General features: G+C 44.2%; 1 protein-coding gene across 1 annotated transcript in view; it reads right to left on the bottom strand.

Annotated features, from left to right (window-relative positions):
- CDK5RAP2 (CDK5 regulatory subunit associated protein 2) overlaps positions 1-18,930 on the bottom strand; it is a 200,627-nt gene that overhangs the window by 147,151 nt on the left and 34,546 nt on the right. Inside the window, 3 exon segments of the mRNA XM_017884203.1 lie at positions 5,553-5,707; positions 8,214-8,337; positions 14,907-14,983. Of these exon segments, the coding sequence (XP_017739692.1) occupies positions 5,553-5,707; positions 8,214-8,337; positions 14,907-14,983 (356 nt within the window).

Below are 18,930 nucleotides of genomic sequence, written 5' to 3'. Positions count from 1 at the left end.
AACGAAGCAGAGTTGTTCAGGTGAGTGTGGAAAAAACGGCATGTCTTGTCAAGGCTTCTCAGGGCAAAGTTTAAAAACACTGACTTTCAAGATAAAGGTGAAACTCCTTTCCAGGCATTCCAGGTCCCAGGTCTTAGGGCCTACCAGATCAGAGGCCCCTGCCGACAGCTTCAGTCTCACAGGAAACCATCGCCCTCTCCATCTCCACTCAGTAGCCTCACTTCCAGTTCTCTCCCAAAGCCAGACTGTTTCATGCCTCTACGCCTTTGCTCATGCTATTCCCTCTAGCTAAAAGGCCCTTCCCCACCCTACACCCACCTCACCCCCACCTCTACCTGACAAACACCCATTCATCCTGCCAGAGCTAATTAAGCATCACCTCCCCTCCAGGAAGTTTTGCTACCTGCACCCCTAGTGCCCCCCTCAGGAACAGCTTGAACATATCCCTCTCTGGGCTGTGTTATCAAATAACACAATATAATTACCAAATTATCCCATATCAACTGCCCCTTGGGCATGACAAGTAATTCAATCTCTCTGAGCCTGTGCCTCCTCAGCTACAAAATAGGGGTGACTTGCGATTGTGGACTGAAGACAAGCTATTTAAAACAATCTTGCGTTGCTCCTGGAATATGGTGGAACTCAACAAATGACAGTTGCTACAATTATTACTTTTTTTTTAACATGCAACAATTAGCATTTTGTCAGAAGACCCTCAGAATAGCCTTTCTGCAGCTAAGCCTAGAAAGCAACTTAGTTTGGTAGAAAGAACAAAGATTTTGCAGTCAGACAGAGCAGCCCTAGTGAAGCACAGCTTCCCACAATGAAGGTAAAGAGGGAGACAAAGGTAACTGAAGTACCTAGCAATGTACTAGGACACAGGGTGCCAGGCAGCACCAATGCAACACCCCAGAAAACCTGGAAAGAGGTGTAAGATTGCCCTCTAGGGGCTCAACTTTGAAATCATCACATAATCAATGAGAGAGGTAGTCACCAAACTATAAATACTTAAAATTGAAGCACTGTGTTGTATGTAATTTTACATCAATAAAACTGATTTTTTTTTTTTTAGTTACCTTAAAGCAAGTTCTAGATAGAGAATAGAAACAGTAGGCAGGCTTGGTGGGGACTCCTGTGGCCAAGCTGGAGCACCAGGCCCATCTAGGGGAGGGGTAGCCTCAATCCAGCAAGACGATACCCAGGGCTGCCAATCTCCTAGGTTTTAAAGAGAAGGTGGAAATCCAGACTTCTGCATGAAATTCAATTTTTTACATATTGGCAACTAATCCACACTTTTAAAAATACTGTAAGCCAAACAGAACATATCTCTTGGCATATTTGATCTGCAGGGCTTCCCAGTATTAACTGCCTTAAAGACACACAGCAGCTCAAAGGCCAGATTGAAGGCAATAAAGTAGCTAAAGCATGCACCTTTAAAAAGGGTGGTGGGACCCCAGAAAGATATTGGCGGAGTCCATCCATCCACGTGAGGGGTCCCTGGGCCCTAAAGATTCAACACCTTGCCCTGCCCAACAGTGAGTTGATCTGTGTCGCAGATCTAGATCCATCTCATGAGGGCAAAACCAAGGGCTCTGGCTCCAGTTCTCTGCTAACCACCTGACCTTGACTTAGCTTCCTAGGCAGGCCTGCCTTCAGGGAGGGAACATACTGATCCTACACCCAGGAGAGTTTCACCACAAAAAGGGCCACAACCTGAGTAAAAATCCAGAGCTGGCATCCGACTGCTGCACTGGTCTCTGGGATTGCGCCTGGGACATAGCTAGCCCTGAGAGACAGCTGTACTCACAGGACTGACACACTGGGTTTCGGCGCCTGTCCAGCCAGACCTATGGGAAATCCCAGGAAGATGCAGCCTTTAGCAAAGCCCTGATCCGACATCCATGGAGACTCCACCACCTAGAACACAGTAAGTACTTGATACACGTTAACCCTTCCCAAAGTCCCCCTTCCAAAAAAGATGAGCAATCAAGCTTCTGTGGCACATGCTAAGAGGACCACTCTCCTCTAGGATCACCTTAAAATGTGCCAGGCTCTGTACCTTTATGTGCTGTTCTCTCTGCTTGGCAAAGCGTCCTCACCCAACTCCCAGGACTCCTTGTCTGACAAGCCCTCCCCATCCCACGCCCAGGCAGAGCTGATCACACCTTGCTTTTGTCACAGCACAGAACCCTGGGCTCACCTTTATCACAGCATCCATCACGACATATATTTTTTTAACATCTATCCCCTCCCACACTGAGAGCACCATAGAAGCAGGAGAACGTTCAGCCCTGCATTCCCAGCATGCATTCCCAAGGCCACACTCAGTGGTTGGTTAAGGAATGAATCTATACTTCCTTTAACTCAAGCTTTAATCCATACACCCAGCCACATCCTAGACTCCACTCACTGAGGCTCACAGGCCCTCAAACCCAACACGTGCCAACTGAAGGTATCATCTTCCCTCTCCTTCCACCCAAAAACATTTCTTCTTTTTCCTTTTCCCCCCACAAAATTCAATAAACTGCACCACAGCTGCTCATGCTCAAAACCTGGGCAAGGGCCAGGCACAGTGGCTCATGCCTGTAATCCCAGCACTTTGGGAGGCTGGCAAATCACCTGAGGTCAGGAGTTCAGGACCAGCCTGGCCAACATGGTGAAACTCTGTCTCCTCAGGGCCGGGCGCGGTGGGTCAAGCCTGTAATCCCAGCACTTTGGGAGGCCGAGACGGGCGGATCACAAGGTCAGGAGATCGAGACCATCCTGGCTAACCTGGTGAAACCCCGTCTCTACTAAAAAATACAAAAAACTAGCTGGGCGAGGTGGCGGGCGCCTGTAGTCCCAGCTACTCGGGAGGCTGAGGCAGGAGAATGGTGTGAACCCGAAAGGCGGAGCTTGCAGTGAGCGGAGATCTGCTCGGGAGGCTGAGGTAAGAGAATCACCTGAACCTGGGAAGCAGAGGTTGCAGTGAGCCAAGATCACACCACTGCACTCCAGCCTGGAGGACAGAGTTAAGACTCCATCTTAAAAAACAAAACAAAACAACAAAAAAAACACCTGGGCAAGGGTGTGTCACTGTAGCCGTTCCCCTCATCCCCCAAATCCAATCAGTCACCAAGTCCTTCAAGCCCATCATGTCTACCCTACCTTCTAGTCTGTTTTCCTCCATTCCCAGCTCTGTCACCTCCACCTTGATCACCATCAGCTCTTTCCTGGATTTCTGCATCAGCCTGAGAACTAGTCTTCTACCCAGCCCCAGCACCAATCCATTCCCTAAGGGCAGCCAGAAAGACCTTTCTAAATTTAAATCTGATCTTGTCATTCCCCGAAGTTCTTGTATGCCTTTAGGATAAAACTCAAATTCTTCAATAAGGTCCATGTCACCTCCCCAGCTTCCCTCTCCTCACCTCTTCCCCACTTCTTTCCAGAACACAGCACTCAGGCCAGGCTACGCACCCTCCTGTGCCTGGATCCTGCCTGTTCCTTCTTGCCTCAGGACTGTTCTTTTACTTCCCCTTTCTTTGTCCAAGTAGTTCTTCCTCATCCCAGTACTTCTCCCAGGAAACTTTTCCTAATCCCTCTAAACTGAATTCAATAAAATATGTTAACCCAGCATTGATCCTACTTAGCCCTTATCATCCTGCTCCTCCCTCCACCCCTCCCACCCTGCTGGATGATAAGCTTCAACTCAAACAATGAGATTCCCGGGGAGAGGAACCCAGGCTGTATCACTCCCTCTTACATTCTCATCACCACTGTGCTGAGTGGAAGATGCTCAGGAAATATTTGTTGAATAAAAGGCGTAAAGATCCAATAGAATCAATGAACTGACTGCTCAGCATCTGTCAGGCCCCTCAGAGGGCCTTTTCTATTCACTCTGTCCCAGGACCTCTTTTCAAACCTATCCCAAACGCTCTCCTTCCCCTTCACAGGCGCCAGGAATTCTGCCAGTCATTTCTTCTTTGGTGGCTGCTCACAAATTCTATTCCCTGGGTCCCCTACTCCCAGTTTAACTGCTCCAGACCTGTAGCTCCCCAAGGAAGACAAGCCCATAAGCCTTCTAAGGGCTTCACTGCTGATGGGCTGGCAGAGATACAAGGGAACACAGAAATGGTTCTGTGGAATTCTCAGTCTAGTGGCTCCATGGGTGGTGCCTGGAAAGGGCAGTACTCTGAGGGGAGGCTCAGTAGCAGGGCACATCCCAGGGAAGTTTCTCTTCCTAGCCATGAAGTCAAGAAAAACACAAGGCCTCAAATGGGTAAACTGACATGATACAGATTCACTCCACCAAGGTCCATGGGGAACCCAGTTTCCTCACTCACCCTGAAATTATTCATCATTAAACTTTCATTTTCCAGATCAAAGCTAAGAAAAGATCACAGGGCACCAAATAAATGCTCACACCTCCAAATGCTGAAGCTAGGGCACTTACATGGAGGCGTGGGCTCTCCCCCTGGGTCTATTTACTTCTCTTTTACAGATAATCCCATCCCAAGGATTAGGATTTGCTCATCTGATTTTCCAAGCAGCAGACTCCAATCTCCACAGGTAGTACCAAGGCAGAAGTAAAAGCAGACAACAGTTGAGAAACCAGGCAGTTAGGCCAAGCACCTAAACAACACAGTAGTGTTCGTCAATGCAGGGGGCAGGCACCAAATAACCAAGAAAACGGAGCCAGTCAGTATCCTCTGAAACAGATCATTTGCTTTAGAACAATTTCTATCAAATTCCAAGCTCGGCTCTTCAACAGATAGGTCACAGGTTAGCCAGCAGTTGGACCTAGATTTAGTTAACCTTCCACTTAGTGACTGCCAAAATAAGGCAAGAGTATCAAAATGTAAGGTTTATGGTAAGCAATAAAATCAGCTTTCTCCTGACAAGTTTTTACCAAAAGTTTGGTTGCAAAATACAACGGGCACTAAGGATTGCCTAAAAGCCATATCAACTATCCAATAGACTAGAAGGCATCCATTTTATTGTGGATCATCAAAGAGCTCTGTATTGGGTCAACATTGTTTTATTTTTGACACCTTGCCCTGTACTAATTTGTGCCTTGGGCTGCATTAAAAGATATGATGGAAAATAAGTCACATGGAATTCACTGGTATTTCTTGTGGGGGCAGTCACTCACTGTTCACTTTCGGAAGAACCACAAGAGAAATTTCCTCTGATTGTGCCAAGTAAAACTGGACTTCTCCTGAGTTACTAGCTTGTTTTACCTCATTTGCAATGTGAATCTCGTCTCTATCCTTTTTCCTTTGACTCCCAGGAAGCTTACGGGCAAAATCAAATGCTAACTTTAGTTGAGTAGAACTTTTCAGCATGAATGTCTATCAGTAGACTATCTCTGACCTCATATGACTATGCTATTCCTTTTCTCTTCCTCCTGATTCTCTCTGTAGTTTTCTTTCTATCTAACTGTGTTGGACTTGTTCCCATTAGTCACTCAAGTCCTGTGGGAAACATGGGAGAAGGGAGGGATAAAAAGGAAGAAAAGAGAACACGCTGCCAGATAATGTGATGTCAGGGTATGACAGGGACAAGAGCCAGACCTGTCTTTCTCATCCAGGACCAGAGCCATTGCCAAGTCCCCCTTGTGCATCTTCTTCATCTCTGAAAGCTTGCTTTCCAAACTCAACCGAAGAGCCTTCTCCGTTTCTGTCCCTGCGAAGGCCTTTTCCAGTTCTGCTTGGGCGGCTTTCACATCCTAGAGTTAAATTAAATGCATTTGATGCAATTTTTCAATACAATTGGGAACATTCTGAAAGGAAATTGGATTAAAATATAAATATTTATGACTTGTTCTCCAGCACATTTCCCCTCCCTGAATTGTACTATACATGGAGAGAATCGGTAATAAATACACTTGCCAGCCATTTTTCCCTCTTATATCCTGAAGCGTAATAGGCATTTCCAATGGAAAAGACTCAACTCTGTAAGAACTGTATTTTTGGTTTTGAAAAATCAGATCAATATTTACAGCTTCAAGAAGAACAAGGAGAAATGCTCCTCTCAATACTAAACATACATAAATTCCAAAGAGTCACCATAATTTCCATACAAATTCATCCCACACACCCCCACTGCCTTATTTTTTTAAGATAATGACTGAACAATTCTAAAGTACATTTTCTATATCTCCAAGGTGATTTAGGTGGTACAAAATAAAACAACTGTAAGTTCTTCCCAAGAGGTCAGAGAAGCCAACGAGGAAATTATCTAAATCATGCAGGCAGTGTCTGTGTTAGGGCAAAAGGCCCTGGTGTTCATGAAAGTGACCTGGGAGTAGATATGAATCTCCAGCTACTCACACCAACTGCCTCCAATTACATCACAAAGATAAACATCAAAGAGAATTGGGTTCAAAAACCAGCTCTCCCACATACCTGCTGTGTGACCTCAGGTAATTGTTAAACCTCTCTGAGACTGAGTTTCCCAATCTATAAAATAGGGATAACCACCGTCCCATCAAAGAGCTGTCGTGAGTCACTGTCAAATGCTTGTTCCATCACAGGAAGCTCAGAAAAAAATGTTGGCTCCCTCCTCCCTGCCCATGCCCTCCACAGTGCCGCCCCCACCACTATCTCCCCACGGGGCTTCCTGTCACTCTCAATGAAAGCTGAAAAAAATCATGTATCATATTCTTAGACAACAACAAAGCCTGTTATTTACTAAATGCCAGGCTCTGAGCAAGGAGCTTCATTCGTATTATCTCCCATCTGCATCCAACCCTAAAAAGTTATGTCCCGAGACAGTAGACTACAGCAGTTTAGAATGCAGGTCTGAAGCCAGTTATGATATTTACTGCCTGTGTGCCCCTAAGCAAGTGACTTAGCCACTCTGTGCCTGTTTCATCACCTGTTTTAAAAAAGAAAGAAAGAAAAAGGATGACAGAAGTATTCACCTCACAGAGGTTTATTGAAAAGATTACCTTCATGTCTATAAAGAGCTTAGGAGGATGTCTCACACAATGAAATGGTAAGCCCACAATAAATTGTTAATACCACAGTTATTATTACAATTACCGCTGCAAACCAGGTATCACTGTCCTTATTTTACAGATGATGAAGCAGAGGCTCAGAGTAAGCAAATACCTTATCCTAGGTGATAAGGCTACTAAGTGACAGAGCAGAGACTCGTCACCCCAACACACAGGAAAGCACTTACAGGGAAAAACAAATGACCCAGTAAGTTAGATCTCATAATTACACTTTAGCTAAAATTCAGAATTTGTGATCAGGAGAACCTTCTTGTGGTTCTAGTTCTACCACTTCTGACCTATACTAAGTTTCTAACCCTCTCCAAGCCTGTTTAAAACACAGGTATTTTGGGCCTAATAGCTACATACCCCCAAAAGGACAATTTAAGGGCTGATGTGAACATCATAAATGGAAAATTGTAAACTGCAAAAACAGTGCCTGCTCTTTGTAACCAGAAGTGCTTTTGGTGCCATTTCTCTCTGTATCTAAAAAGAACCAGTTTCAGGTAGAGAAACTGTGATAAAACAACAGATATCAAAGACCAAGAATTAAATAGTATTACTTAATACTAGCTTAAAATAGATAAGGAGACAGGATTTTTTAGCCAGGAAACATCCTGACTCCCATCACAGTGATAGGAAATACCTAACTGAGAATAAATAGAAGGAGAAGTGACATGCAGTGCCTAATAGAGAAAAGACATTCTATGAGCACTGGCAGGATGGTTGGAGGGAAGCCGGATACCAGGTACCAGAGCTGGATGGACATGTGGTAGCCTAAAGGTCAGAGTCTGGTTCCAGGCTTAACTAATGTGAGGTAAGTCATTTCCCTTCTCTGGCCTTCAGCTTCCACATCTTTAAAATAATGGAGCTAAACTAGACAATAAGCAGAGTGCTGCTGTAGAAAGAGCATGGGCTTTAAAATCAGCATAGTTAAACCCAGGATTAAACCTATTAGTATTAGGTTAGGCCTATCAGACGATTTAGTACTTCTCTCTGTATTTCAGTGACCTTATACAGAAATGAAGACCACAATGGCCAGTTTGCAGGGTAAAGGGGTTATAAATTATACATGTAAAATGCCTGAAATGGGGCTACAATCCAGGAGATGCTCAATAAGGGTGGCTGTTGTTTCTCCTGAAACTGACGGTTTATGAAAAAAGAAACGAAACTGTGCCCACCTGTTATTAACCCACTGTAAGAAATACACTGCCCTCAGGATTTCCAGACTTGCCTTTTCTAAAAGGAGTATTCTTTTGGTTAGGAGATCTTCCACCTGCTGCACCTTCTTTCGAGCATCTTCTTTTACCCGCTGGATTTCAGAGCCACCAGCTTCAGCTAAGCTCTCAACTGCTTTGCTGCAAAAAGAGGCACGGGGTAAAACATGCAAGGGTGATAGTCTGATGGTCATTTCACAGCCCCAGAGAGACAAGGAATATTTGTTAGTCATTTCTCCCACAGACCCATGCTGAGCTTCTTTTTCTTTAGCTTCATATTTATCATTCAAAAACACAAATAAGAAAAAAGTAAGAATCATCCATAATCTTGTCACTCAGGATAACTAAGTCAACATTTTAGCATATAGCCTTTCAGACATTTTCTACAAAAAAGAACCATTTGGTACACATCAGTGAATTGATTTTGTTACTTAATATACCATAAACATCCTTTTGTGTCAATAAATAGAAGTCTATATCATCATTTTTAAAGGCTGTACATGAACTCAATGTATGAAATGTACTATAGTTTACTAAATCAGTTCTCTATTTTTAAAACATTTAAATTGTTTCTCATTTAACACATTGTATCCAACGATACTCACAAAGTTCTGAGAACAGTGCCTGGTACAAAGTAAGTATTCAATAAATGTTGGTGAAATTGTTTACTGTAATAAGCAATGTTACGATAAAAGCATCCTTGTATGTCTACTATCCAGTGACTTCCTGAGAACAGATTTCTAGAAAGGGAATAGCTGGGTCACAGGGTAAGCCCACTGCTAAGATTCTGGATAGCTACTGCCAAATTTCCCACCAGGGGGCTTCCAACAAAGTATACTTCCACCAGTGGTGCAAGGAGGGCAGAGAGCTGGTCTGACAAACCAACGTGCAAAGGAGCAGTATGCAACGAAAATAAATCTGCAGGAGTAAGGGTCTGCATACTTTATCTTCTGCCAACTGAAGGGAAAAGCATTTTAAATGCATCAGGATCAATCTGTTCACACACTAGCTACCACTTAGGGTATGAAGAGGGAAGGTTGCATAAGCAACCTGTACTCTGTGTTACTCTAACATAAAACACGGAGTACACACTGCTAGAGCACCATGGAATATTTTCTCCACATGATAGGCAGTGGTGGGAATGGCACGCCCAAATCAGATGCAGGACTACAACCACCGATGCCAGAAGATAAACAGTGTCGGACATGAATGCATGAGCAGTCCTCATCAGATTTCTAAAATGACTGCAGGTTTCCAGAAGGCAAAATAATAAAGGAAATGCTTCCACCTAAGGCTGGTTTCTCAGAAAAACTGCAACAGAACAAATCTATTCACCACCAGCTTCCCATGCCCTACTTTAAAGATATATAAAATTTTTCCAACTGAGAGCCATGTGATCAGACACTCACATGTACAAGCCATGTGAATTTTTTTACTGAGAACAATGGAAAGTCAAGAGGACCATACTTGTTGTCCAAGTCTCAAACATGAGTCGCCTGAAAATAAAGACTTTATTAATATCTTTTTTCTTTTCACCAATAAAGCTTCAGAAGGCCCCAGTGTCATATCATTTTAATGGAATTCAATGTGAACAACTGGAAAGAAAGAACATGGGCTCTGAAGCTGCACAGATCTGCTTCTAAATTTTTACTCTATTATATCCTCAGTGTGACTCTGGGTGAATTATGTAGCCTCACTAAATTACCTCTCACACCTCAGTTTCCTCATGTGAAAAATGAGATGATTACCTCTCAGAATTAATGTGCTCACATATGTAGGCCTGTTCCTCTCTGATCGGAGTGCTCTGCAGCTAGCCCTTGGCCTCTGAGGCCCACACAGTGCTGGCTCCTGCTGAGCTGCTGTGAGAGGCCTCATTCTACCCTCTGCTGGGGTCTCTGCTGGCCACAGCCAAGGTGCCCATTTCCATTTCCTGATTAATGCCATTGAATGCCATCACCCCCCACTCCTGGGGCTCATTTTTGGATCGCTGTCTTGAATTCACAGTGATTCACAATCATTTCTATCACTCCTTGAGAAGCATTATACACGGCCGAAAGAATTCTGGACGAGAAGCCCTGCCTTCCCAAGCCTTGGATACAGGATTTCTCCAGTAATGAATTTCTGTTACCTGCTCACCAAGGTTTGAGGCCTGGGGCTTTACAGAGCCTCCTGTATAAAATAGATCACCTCTGCTACCCCTTTCCCTTACCCCTCCACCCTACCTACCAGAGTGCAAATATGCTATCTCCCTCCTATCAGCCCAGGTCTAACCTTTGTGTTTTGCTGTCTGAATCACATACATTGTCAAGAAGCTGACTATAATTTTAACAAGTACTATTATTACTCAGTTTGTTTGAGTTTGAGTTATACCAGTAAAATATATTCCCAATAATAAATGTTCCAACTTTTCATTTATCATCTCTGTGTTTCACAGTTTCTGTGGCAATAAAATTTATACTCAGTAGTATGATACAATTTTCCTCTACTAATGGAATTATTATTTTTGTTTGTGTTTTAAAGCTACAGAGATAAAATTTACTCGCAACAATATGACTGCTTTCGTTTTTAATGTCCCCTTATTGTAACTGATAAATATAACAGTGGAAAACCAGCCAACAAATGTTTATTTCACAGCAAGGCACAGCGTGCTCTGGAGCCAGAGCAGCCGCTACACGTTTCCCCACTCCTCGAACCTCGGTTTTCTCTCCACTCAAATGGGAATACTGGTTGCCCACATAATTGATCAAATGCAATAAAGCCTGTCAAGTGCCAGACTCAGGATGTGGAACAGAGAAGGATCTCAATAAGTGTTAGCTCCCTCCCTCGACCCTTTCTTTCCTTGCAGAATTGGGGCTAACACACAAGGTGGACAGCAAGACCTGAGGAGAGGAAAGGCTGAGAGAAACTGGTTTCATCTAGCTTTCCACCCAACACAAGAAAGTCAGATTCTATAAATGCCAGCCTCACTACCCTTTCAATCCTCCACATTTCCCCTGGATTCTTTTCATTCTAATTATGGTTCTTCAGGTAAAAGCAGGGGCTCTTCCTGTGGCAGTTGTCATATCCTGTCCCCATGCCCCACCAAAAATCGTAACACTGAAAAGGGGAGTCAAGGGTATTATATTAACATAGATATTTTCCATCAGCAAGTATCCACCATAGACATACTGCTGGGTGCTAGAAAGCTAGGGTTAAAGAGAAAAGCACGACCAGGCATGGTGGCTCAAGCCTGTAATCCCAGCACTTTGGGAGGCCAATGCAGGTGGATTACCTGAGGTCAGGAGTTCGAGACCAGTCTGGCCAACATGGTGAAACCCTGTCTCTACTAAAAATACAAAAATTTGCCAAGCATTGTGGCGCATGCCTGTAATCCCAGCTACTCAGGAGGCTGAGGCAGAAGAATCACTTGAACCCAGGTTGCAGTGAGCCGAGATTGTACCATTGCACTCCAGCCTGGGCAACACAGCGAGACTCCATCTCAAAAAAAAAAAAAAAAAAAGAGATAGGCACACCTTGCCGTTCCATGGTAGATACTGTCATTGAACACATACATAGATATTGTGTATATACCAATATACAATTATCTACATACAAAAATTTAAAAAGAACATGGAACCTAGTGCTGAACTAGAAGTCAAGGACTTGAGTTCTAATGGCAGATGTGACCTTCCCGGCTGGGAGTCATGGCCCTTCCCTTTTCCTGGCCTATAGTCTCTCCTCTATGAAATGAGGGTATTCTTCAAGACTTTCCCAGCTCCCAGAACAATGACGGAATGTAAATGGAAAGTGTTTTATAAACTAACAAGTGTTATGCATAGAGTATTATCATTCTGTACCAGCGAAATCCGTTAAGAGACTGACGCAGGCTAGAGGAAGCCATGCGTGGTTCCAGATCTGAGGCTTCACAAAGGGCTGAGCAATGGAAGGCATTTGGGCTGGGAGGAGATGAGGGGGAGGAGGTCTGCTGGAGCAGAGTTAGAGTAGCAAAAGCAAGAACATTTTAGCATCCATGAACTGTGTTTGGGATAGAGTTGGTAGACAGGAAGCTGGAGCAGTTTAAGAATGTTCATTGCGAACATTCTTAACAGAGCTCATAACCTTAACCCCAGACAGGAATCATCCATGACATCTCCCTTCCCATCCATCACTAAGGCCTGTTGATTCTGCTTCCCAAATGTCTGAGTCACCCAGCTACTCTGTCACTCGCCTCTCACCTCAACCACTGGACTAGCTTCCTGACTGGTCTCCCAGCTTCCACTCGCGCTCTCTCCACAATCCACTTCCCACCCAGCATCCAGAATGACCTTTTCAAAAACAGAACTCTGACTGTATCACTTGCTTAAAACCCATGACTGCTTTCCACGTGATTTTAGGATAAAGACCAAAATCTCTAGTGTTCTAGACTTCTCATATTCCCTCAGACCCATACATTCTCTTCTCCTTGAACAGTTTCTCTACCCATTCACCTTGTTAATTCCTACTTGTCTTTCAGATCTCATTTCAAATGCCACCTCCTCAGGGACACCTTTCCTGCTATATAGCCACATCTATATATTTACTCCCCTACCTGGCTGGGCGCAGCGGCTCACCCCTGTAATCCCCATACTTTGGGAGGCTGAGATGGGTGGATCACGTGAGGCCAGGGGTTCAAGACCAGCCTGGCCAACATGGTGAAATCCCATCTCTACTAAAAATACAAAAGTTAGCTGAGCATGGCGGCACATGCCTGTAATCCCAGCTACTCGGGAGGCTGAGGCAGGAGAATCGCCTGGACCCAGGAGGCGGAGGTTGTAGTGAGCTGAGATCACGCCACTGCACTCCAGCCTGGCAGAGTGAAACTCTGTCTCAAAAAATAATAATAATATATATTTACTCCCCTACCTATAAATTCTCATAGCTCCCTTTATTTTACTTCATAGCTCTTTCCCCAACTTTTGTTTATATATTTATTACTCCAAGTATTTTATCACCATCACTCCCACTAGAATGTGAGCCTCATGCATCTGTTTGCATCACCACTACATCCCCAGGAACCTAGTCTACTGCAGCACACAAGAGCCACTTAATACATATTTCTGAATAAATGAATAAAGCTCAGACCACACAAGCCTGAGCAGTTTGGGAAATATACACATTTAAAGATGTGCACAAGCCTCCAAAATACTCAATCCCATGTTTTGCTATTGAGGAGGGTATGCAAGCCTTTGTGAGCTGAGGTTGCCATGTGTATGAGCTTAACTAAAAACTAGTCCAAGCCAAGACCTGCAGCAGGCAGGGCACTGAGTATGAGACAGACCAAATTCTATTACTGATCTTCAGGTTTGATAAAGTAGATTTGCCTCCCTGCCCAGAAAATAATGTACTTCAAAAAACAACAACAACATTAACAACTTGTTAATATGGTGATATTTATTACTTCATTCACTTATTCATTCAGAAAATACCAAGTGTGCAAGTTCAGCATAACCGGGAGAAGCAGCCTACACCTGGCATCCTGTAGTCTGCTGAAAGCCAACAGCAGGCCAGCTTCCAGTTGCTGGACCCGGTGGCAATGAAGGGAATTATACTGGCCTGGCCCACAGCAGTGCAGCTGTGCCCTAAACGAAGAACTCCATGGTCCTGGCCTACCACACCCAGCAGGAATTCTACTGTCAGAACAAATGAAGCATTTCCACGTAAGCTTCTGGCTAGGATCCTCAGTGAGGCAGCCCCGGGAAGTCTTATTCCACTGTCACAGAACAAAACTTAGCACACTTTGGTGTCGCCACTTTACCCACAACACACTCTACCACTGTACCTTCCTGGCATGTTATTTTTCACAGGTGTGATGAACAGCTCACCAGTCTCTGACGGGCTCTTCAAGTAGAGGGGTGGAGGGCTCTCTCTTTTCAGATCTTTGGGCAGATGTTAGATTCGAAATACTTGTGTATTTCACAAGTTATTATGTAATAAATGTTTATGAATGAATGAATCATCAACTGATTCACAGACTGTATTTGCTGAACTGTGCTTGTTGTTCAATATTTGAATAAATGAAAATACTAGTTTTCAAATGTTTTTTAAGGAGTAGAACCTCTTTCAAGCAAAATATTATGAGGGTCCCTAGTACATTTAACAGATCTTAAAGAAAAAAAGAAAAAGACAATTACTCTGGCTGAAGCCCTATCCTCTGTCTCCCTGCCTCACCCACCAGGACCCCTTCAAATCACCCCAGGCTTTTACAACAATAAGAATGAACTACTGATATAATTAAAAACATAGATCAATCTCACAAATACATTGTTGAGGAAACAAGCCAGACACAAAAGAAAACCTACTATATAATTCCTTGTATATAAAGTTTAAAAACAGGCAGAACTAACAGTGGTCAGAACGGTCGTTATCTTTAGGGGAGAAAGGTGAGTTCTGAGACCACAAAGAGGGCTTTTACGGGGGCTGGTATGTTCTCTTTCCTGATCTGGATGGTAGTTCCACGGGTGTGTTTGCTTGTGAACATTCACGCTGTACACTTAAGATCTGTTCATTTTTCTATAATCATGGTATATCTTAAAAGCTTGTTGAACACTAAATAATTAAGTAAAAACAAAAACCTCTTTGGAGTCCTCAGACTCCAGATGGAAATCAACTGTCTTAGAAAAGTGTATGGCTCTATTTCACTGACCAACCCAGTGTGGGCGACTTGCAGGCTTTCAACAGATGACGGTACTCACGAGGCTTTGACGAGCAGCCGCTCTCTCTCCTGGAGTTCCCGCTTCAGACTTTCTACTTCCACCTTGAGCTCAATGTTCTACAAGACAAGATTAAGAAAGAAAAGAATCAACGTAAAATACAGGACCTATGAATGTCAACAATGGGGAAACTGCTTCCAGCACAGACTGACTACAGGATGCTTGTAATAGGCAGATGTTAGATTCAAAAACCCTCATTAGCCTCAGGGCACAGGGAAAAGGGAATTATTAAACACCGGTGGTCTCAAAAGAAAGACCTGGATTTCCCAAGACTTGGAGCAATTATGTAAATGCTCCAAGCTTCTAACAGCCAGAGCATTCAAATATCAAGGCATAAATGTCATACAAGGAAGGCTGATTTAAAAATTGTATGCCCTCCGCCAAGCAAATTTACAAGCAATTCTGCGGTGTGTTTTTCCCATTCCAAAGCAATTACTGGTGGTTGTTTACAATCACACATGTGGTGGCTGTAGCAGTGGGAACGTGTTACAGCTTAAAAAAAATAAATAAAACATGTGGATGGAAAACAGGAGGACACATCATGGCGTGTGTCATTTCAATATAAGATTTCAAGGTTCTCACTTACAAAAAAAGCTACAACCACATAGGGCAAGCTGTCTATAAGGAGAACCACAATGTTCTCCAACCAAATGTCTTCCTCTAACTGAGTGGAACAAAGGGAGTCGCACACAGCCTTGGGCTTACAACTCACGTGAGAATCCAAGACAGAATTCAGGGCAAATGGAATTCAATATGAGACAGTGGAACAGTGGCAGGCTTCTAAAACTTATGCACAAATGTATCCCAGACAGAATATTAGATGAACTCATGTAGTAGATGGGGGTTTGGGTGCATAGTTTGTGGAAGACTGCTGTAAATCTACCATTTCTTGGAAATCTCCCTTTGGTTTTTTGTTTATTTATTTAGAGGCAAGAGTCTTGCTCTGCTGTTGCCCAGCCTGAAGTGCAGTCATAGCTCACTGCAGGCCTCAAACTCCTGGGCTCGAGGGATCCTCCCACCTCAACCTCCTGAGTAGCTGGGACTAGAGGTGTGCACTCCCATGCCCGTTTTTTTGTTTTGTTTTGTTTTGTTTTTACAGATGGGGTCTTGCCATATTGCCCCGGCTGGTCTTGAACTTCTGGCTTCAAATGATACTCCTGCTTCAGCCTCCCAAAGCACTGGGTTTATAGCTCCTCTTTTATTTTAATAATCCATGCCAATTTTATGTTGTACTCCATAATACATGTGTTTTTCATTTTTTGTTTTTTTGAGATGAAGTCTTGCTCTTGTCATCCAGGCTGGAGTGCAGCGGTGCGATCTCAGCTCACTGCAACCTCCACCTCCCAGGTTTAAGTGATCCTCCTGCCTCAGCCTCCGAGTAGCTAGGATTATAGTAGGCACCTGCCACCACGCCCGGCTAATTTTTTGTATTTTTAGTTGAGATGGGGTTTCACCATGTTGGCCAGGCTGGTCTTGAACTCCTGACCTCAAGTGATCTGCCCACCTTGGCCTCTCAAAGTGCTGGGATTACAGGTGTGAACTACTGCATCCGGCCACATGTGTATTATTTAAACAAAAATATTTCCAGGCCAGGCACAGCGGTTCGCACCTATAATCCTAGCAGTTTGGGAGGCGGGTAGATCACTGGAGGTCAGGGGTTCGAGACCAGCCTGGCCAACATAGCAAAACCGTCTCAACTAAAAATACAAAAATTAGCCAGGAATGGTGGTGCATGCCTGTAGTCCCAGGTATTTGGGAGGCTGAGGCAGAAGAATCGCTTGAACCTGAGAGGCAGAGGTTGCAGTGAGCCAAGATAGTACCACTACAATCCAGCCTAGGCGACAGAGCGAGACTCTGTCTTGAAAAAAAAAAAAATCATTTCAAGTAAGATTTACCATCTCACAGGATATGCCTCCCTCCTTTCTGGCAAGCAGCCCTAGAGAAACAAGTACTTCAGGTTGAGAAGTACAGCCATGACAGAAAAGTCATGGCTGTGTGACCAAAAGGACGTGGGTTTAAATTCTGTCTCTACTCTCTACAAGAGGAGACCACAGAGTCAGTGGCTACTCACTTATTCATTCCTTCACTTCGCAGAAACTTACCAAGCACCTGTGAAGGACAGACCACAGAAGACACTGAAGTGAACAAGACATGCTAACGTGGAATACAAAACTAGAAGCACAATACTGTAACAGTCCTTAGACACATAAGTCCACAGGGTGACAAAGCAATGCTTCTCCTTTCCAATCCCTCAAGTGCCAAAAACAAAACATAAAAGCTCCCATGACATGAGGGCTTTAAGGATTAAATGAGCAAGCAAATGAGAAAAGCCTCGGAGACAGGGCTTAAAATAGGTTATCTTCTTCACTGTCAAACAACAAGAACTAAAGAAGTCATCTATGAGGCAGAACTTTTTCTTGAAGAAAGTGATCTTTGCATAAAGGACCCTGGGTAACAGTGTACAATGTCTTCAACTGTAATTTTGTGAAAAATGCAGAAACATCCTTCAAACAGAGGATTCTTTTTCCAGCTCTCAGAAGGGTGGAGAGCTTCTATTTATGAAATGATATAATATACTCTAAGTGCTTCCCTTTCTGATGAACCAACAGGCACTCCAATTTAATACATTTAAAAGAATTAATACTAACTTGTCCATTTGGCTATTTTTCTCAAGTCCAATATCTCAAGTTATAAACTCATATACATAATTGTAATTTCCAAACCAAAAGTCAGGGTACCTTCAAAGCATAAATGGAATATTATGAAACTATAAAAAAAAGGCAGCTTAGTGCGGTGGCTCATACCTGTAAGTCCCAACACTTTAGGAAGCCAAGGCAGGAGGATGGCTTGAAGCTAGAAGTTCAAGACCAGCCTTGGGCAACATAGCAAGACCCATCTCTATAAAAAGCAAAAATTTTAGGCCGGGCGCGGTGGCTCAAGCCTGTAATCCCAGCACTTTGGGAGGCCGAGGCGGGCGGATCACAAGGTCAGGAGATCGAGACCATCCTGGCTAACATGGTGAAACCCCGTCTCTACTAAAAAATACAAAAAACTAGCCGGGCGAGGTGGCGGGTGCCTGTAGTCCCAGCTACTCAGGAGGCTGAGGCAGGAGAATGGCGTGAACCCGGGAGGCGGAGCTTGCAGTGAGCTGAGATCTGGCCACTGCACTCCAGCTTGGGCGACAGAGCGAGACTGTGTCTCAAAAAAAAAAAAAAAAGCAAAAATTTTAAAATGCCAGGTGTGGTGGTGCATGCCTGCAGTCCCAACTACTAAGGAGACTGACATGGGAGGATCCCTTGAGCCCAAGAGTTCAAGGTTGCAGTGAGCTATGATCACGCCACTACACTCCAGCCTGGTGACAGAGTGAGATACTGTCTCAAAAACAAAAAGAATAAAGAAATTCATTCTTAAACTACTCTTAAAGAAAGATACCCAAGATATCATTAAGTAAAGCGAGGTGCAGTGCCTCACGCCTATAATCCAAGCACTTTGACAGGCCAAGGCAGGTGGATCACTTGAGGCCAGGAGTTCGAGACCAGCCTGGAGAACGTGGCGAAACCCCATCGGTACCAAAAATACAAAAATTAGCCAGGTGTGCTGGCATTCACATGCAATCCCAGCTAATCAGCAGGCCAAGGACAGGAATTACTTCAACCTGGGAGGCAGAGGTTGCAGTAAGCCAAGACCGTGCCACTGCACTCCAGCCTGGGCAACAGACGGAGACTCTGTCGGAAGAAAAGAAAAGAAAACAGAGGGGGGCGGAGCAAGATGGCCGAATAGCAACAGCTACAGTCTCCAACTCCCAGCGCAAGCGACACAGAAGACCGGTGATTTCTGCATTTTCAACTGAGGTACTGGGGTCATCTCACTAGGGAGTGCCGGACAATCGGTGCTGGTCAGCTGCTGCAGCCTGACCAGCGAGAGCTGAAGCAGGGCGAGGCATCGCCTCACCTGGGAAGCGCAAGGAGGAAGGGAATCCCTTTTCCTAGCCAGGGGAACTGAGACA

This window comes from Rhinopithecus bieti, unplaced genomic scaffold (genome assembly GCF_001698545.2).
Source record: "Rhinopithecus bieti isolate Rb0 unplaced genomic scaffold, ASM169854v2 scaffold_13710, whole genome shotgun sequence".
Lineage (NCBI taxonomy): Eukaryota > Metazoa > Chordata > Mammalia > Primates > Cercopithecidae > Rhinopithecus > Rhinopithecus bieti.
Note: the sequence above shows the minus strand (reverse complement) of the source record. Positions and strands in the feature narration are given on the sequence as shown.